This window comes from Penaeus monodon, chromosome 20, assembly GCF_015228065.2.
Source record: "Penaeus monodon isolate SGIC_2016 chromosome 20, NSTDA_Pmon_1, whole genome shotgun sequence".
Taxonomy (NCBI): domain Eukaryota; kingdom Metazoa; phylum Arthropoda; class Malacostraca; order Decapoda; family Penaeidae; genus Penaeus; species Penaeus monodon.
Window position 1 is genome coordinate 31,408,496 of NC_051405.1, and position 4,993 is coordinate 31,413,488.

The 4,993-nt window shown below is 35.5% G+C and overlaps 1 protein-coding gene across 1 annotated transcript in view; it reads right to left on the reverse strand.

Annotated features, from left to right (window-relative positions):
- LOC119585772 (tyrosine-protein phosphatase Lar-like) overlaps positions 1–4,993 on the reverse strand; it is a gene marked incomplete at its 5' end in the record, with an annotated part of 244,437 nt that overhangs the window by 371 nt on the left and 239,073 nt on the right. Inside the window, 8 exon segments of the mRNA XM_037934484.1 lie at positions 1–1,655; positions 2,059–2,194; positions 2,510–2,610; positions 2,961–3,029; positions 3,285–3,395; positions 3,997–4,123; positions 4,317–4,495; positions 4,680–4,841. Of these exon segments, the coding sequence (XP_037790412.1) occupies positions 1,587–1,655; positions 2,059–2,194; positions 2,510–2,610; positions 2,961–3,029; positions 3,285–3,395; positions 3,997–4,123; positions 4,317–4,495; positions 4,680–4,841 (954 nt within the window).

A 4,993-nucleotide genomic window follows, 5' to 3' on the forward strand; every position in this document is an offset into this window, starting at 1 on the left:
TTAAACTTAAGACCAACATATCTGACCTACATCATGGTAACAAGGCAAGGGTTCAGTGTCACACCAATAAAAGGTTTCTCATTTTCATTACATTTTTTTTTTTCTTTTAACAATCTAGTTATACAAGTAAAATGCTTTTCTCTGAAGTTCATATCAAGTCATCAGAAGTACAGATAGCCTTCAGGGTTCATGCAGCATTGGAAGTTTGGACACAGATTGTTTAAAATTACATTCATAAATTGAAATGGCTGAAAAACTTCTTGGGAAGCATTTTACTTTGTTTTTATTTTTCTATAATGAGTTAATTCATCATGTATAGGTCGAAAGTAAACCCATGTGAGGGAGTAACACCCCTATTTACATGGATAATTCTATATGTACTTTGTGTTTAGACATCTTTAATAACTTAAACCTACATTTTGTGAAAGCACTTATGATGTTCCATTTATGCAATTTCTGCAAGTAGTTTGAGAGCACATCCATGTCAATATATTTTCCTTTTTTCAAACGATGACACCACACCAAGATTTGCATCACCAAATACAGTTGTATGCAATACACTAAGAGGACTCTGCCAATTGTCTAACCTGAAGAAAAATTTCTTTCACACAGTTACAAATTTCTCATAAAAGAAAGTTATTACCTACAATATAAAACTTTTCTTCATCTTGGTCTTCATAACTAACACTGAAGCATATGCCCATATATTGGCACATTAGAAGAGGTGATGTTTACACACATTAGCACCCAATATTGGTTCTGTAATTTTGAGATCATTTTTTTTTCTCTCTTAATTCCTTCATTGTCATTATACATTTTTGTGCTATACTATCTACAAAATGAGCTACAATGTCCACCTGTGTTTGAGAATTAGAACATGCTGAAGGAAATTATTGTGGCATCTTGTCGCCTGGTTGTATTGAGGGATGGCGTTTCCAATTGTCCCTCCACTGACTTGCTATGTTATCATGGCAAATTTCTTAAAATCCAGCTTCAGTGCACTTGTAATAAAACTTTTCTTAACACAGCTTCTCTGACATCACCCATGACAGTCTTGAGAAGGCAGCTTGGTTTCACTCATGCTATCACTGACATGAGCTTTGTGGTCGTCAGTCAACAAGAAGCAAGTCGTCCACTGTCTCTTGTTTAGTTTCCATGGAAATGACATCTTGGAGGGTGCAAGTTTCCAACATAATATTTTTTTGATTTCAACTCTTTTAAATATATAAATCAGATATTTAAATATATGATAAACTTATTGCACTATCTGCATTTGGCCATTCATGAAGTCTCTGTAGTGCTAACTCAAGGGAGTTGAAGAAAGTCTCACTACAAGAAAATTCTTTCACACCAGCCTTATTATTATTTTGAATGAGCCCAATATTTCTTTCTTAGCAAGATACAACACAGCATCTGCTTTTTTTCTAGAGAGAGCACCTCTGCAGCACAGAGATAAATGGTTCATTCTAGTGCAACTTATCACCACTAACTGCCTACAATTATTTGCTTACTCTAGCACCCGAGCTAGCCTGATTGTTTTCTCAGGTCCACACAGATTGCAGGCGAGTGCCGGCAGGCCTTGATAGTCAGTCTACGAAGTGATCAAAACTGTCTAGGTACTCCAGACTGGCCAAGTAGCAGAACCTGTACTCCTCCTAAAACAATGAAGTAAAGTACATTAGCAAGTTTGTGTAAGAAAAAAAAAAATGGTGTCTGTCATTTTACATTATCACTAATTCCAAGAAAAGTAGTTACAGATATTCACATTATTTATATTCCCAAAAGGTTTAATGAGTAAAGTTAGTAAATCCTCTCTGTGAACCACATATCTGAAAATTTATGAAAATATTGTACACACAAAAACTGATCCAGCAAACAAATTAGTCTCATAGAGAATGACATATCTGAATTTAGCATGAACTGAGGATTACAAAAGGTAAGAGCAATAACTCTAGTATTATTCACTTACTCAAGGTACTAGCATGGCCACAAAGAATAATCCTCTGTAGATGGACTTGTAACAGATAATTTTAAAAGGCTGATAAATTTATCTCTTACCTCTGTCTGCACCATAGCAGGACGCTGTGTGCGGAGGTTGCGGACGGTCTGGAACATGTCAACAACACCCTCATACTGCATGCGCTCCAGGACCTGACTCAGGGTGATAAACACACCGGTACGTCCAACGCCAGCACTGAAAGAACAAGTAAGTTGTCAGAAAAAGCGGGCAAGTTTGGATTTTCAAAAAACTTGTGGAATTAGACTGCTTTGAATTTTATCCTTGCAATAATCCTCAGAGGTTGCCATGATTTTCAGTTAATTGCAGCAATATATTTACCTTACAAAAAAATATAACTATCTGTATTTCTATCAATCATCATCTTATAGTTCTCAGTGTCATCCCCATTTTTTTTTCAGTACAATGAATGAACACAACCAAAATAAGGTGCCATGCTCAAAGACATTGGCATATGCATACATTTCCCTTAATGGTTCACTTTAGCATTACCTGCAGTGTACAGTGATGGGCCCATCCTGTCCAAACTGCTCCTTGGTCTTGTGCACTTGGCCAATGAAGTCAATGAACCCTTCTCCAGACTTTGGCACACCCTGGTTTACAGAGGGAAAATAATATGTGAATGCACAGTATTAGTGAAATCATATATATGTACATATGAAATATAAGACATGCAATTAATGGTTTCAATATTTGAGTTACTTTATTCTATTTTTAAAAAATTGATTGAATAGCCTTGGCTGTTAACAGACACATCAGCCTTAGTAATTAATGAAAAACGTTTATATTGGTTTTAGCTTTACATATATTACTGTTCAAAGATGAACAAGATATGCATTATGCAAATGGTATAAAGAAGCACAAAAGTGTTCCATTAATTCTTAAATGCTGAGTGAGAATAATTTATGGTCAAGAGTTGTTAACTGTACTGAAGGAAACTCACCTGCTCTGGCCATTCAATAAACTGGAACTGTCGTATGGTGCGAGACTGTCCATCTCTAGCATCAGTAACCTGAGCAAAATAATAGAAATAAATAACAAATAATCTCTCTTTACAAGCTTGAACTCCAGTGCCAAAAGGTGCAAATACAACTAACACATATCAAGTATCTTCCAAACTGTATCATATTAAAAAACTTTCAATATATTTTCAAACTGTGTTTAAATATACCGTTTACCGACTCTGAAAGCTAACCATGGAATATTAGCAGAAGAAACAGGACTTAAATATTCTAGTATGTGAACAACTTAGAAATGCATACTGTACCTTAAACTCCCTGAGAATATACTGAGGCATGTTATACTCAGCTATTGGATCCACCACATAAAACTGGTATCGTTGAGAACGTTCATTTGGCCAGTACTGGTAACATTTTTCCTAAAAAGGAAAAAAAGAAAAAGAAAAATATGAGATTACATTGTTAATAATCTCCTCGGCACACACAATTCTTGACTTGAGGTACTTGTACTTTTGCCAACAAATGTAATATTATTTTTATACTTTGGTCCAGTGATCTGAAGGTCTACCATAGTACAACTATATAAGTTTGCTCTAACTACCCTCTGTTCTACTTCCCAGATAGTTATCAATGCCGCACTGTTGTGCTTTCCTATCCATCACCAAAGAATTAAGAAATTAGATTGTTAGATTTAATTAGATTTAATTGCACTTCCTAACAAGGGAGCCTGGTATCAATCTTTGTTTGTGAATGTCCCCATACACAGTATTAACTGTATTAACAGTATGACTGTTCATGAGTTCAAATTTTTAAAAATGTAATGTTCTTCTACCCATAGACATTAAAGAGTGATTCACATATTCCCTGCATTTTGACTGCCAAGGACAAACTTCATCAGATGCATGGCATAAGGAGTAGGAATACATTATGAATGGGAAGAAAAGGTATGCTTCTGAGTAGTGTTCACCTTCTTTACCCATTATAATTTACAGTAAAAGCTAAAACACTATAACAACACACCCTGCCCATCTCCTTGAGCTTGGTGAGCATGACAACAATGGTGGAGTTGTGTTCCCAAAGCATCCGCCAGAAGTCATCAACTGTCTCTTGCAATGGACCTTGTGTTGCAATGTAAGCGCAGCGATACCTGGAAAGTAAATTTGTAGATATAATGTATGATTAATTAGAAAAAGTATAATTAGTGGATAGTACCTCATTTTGACAATATAATTCCTATCTATTTGAGGCACCTTGATTTATGTTTTTATATCAAATAAGCAAAAAAGAGAAAAACAAAGGACTGCCTTTTAACAATTATAACAGCAAATCCAAAAACTCACCTATAGCCATCAATAAAGCTGGCATTAATGTAGTCTGAACCCTCACTGCCACGGAGAGGCTGAAGGCAAACACGAGTACTTTCGTATGGCAGGATGTTTACTAATCGGTTCTTGAATTTGTTGACAGGCAGGTTGGCACTAACAAACCTCGATGGTTGGGCCTTGATGTTTGCTAGACGCTGTGGGCAATAAATGTTAAATTAATTTTTAATGTTTTTGTTTTTAATTGATTTACCCTTTATATTCTTTTCAAAGTGTATACAAAAACAGAAAAGAGAGTTTTACTTATTTTCTTTTTTCATCTCTGAGGAATTAAAAACACCCTTCCCCCCACCAAAAAGAAGAAAAAGAAGATTTGCTAACCTTAAATTCCAGTTCCATGCCTGTCACAGTATCACCAGCTTCAACAGCCATTAACTTCTGGATATGCGAGTGTAAGCTGCGTGCCGGCACCTCTGACGCCCCTGCCATCACAGCCTCCAAGAGGGCATCATGTATAAAGATGTATTGGTCTTCAGTTTGGACCTGAAAATTTAAAAGGTTTTAAAAATCAATGTAAACACAAAGAGATTTTCAGAACATTTGGGAAAAAAAAGATAGTCATAGGTGGTGCAGAATATTACTAAATATATAAAGAAATTATGTCATCATCTCAGTGTAACACCCACAAAAAAATA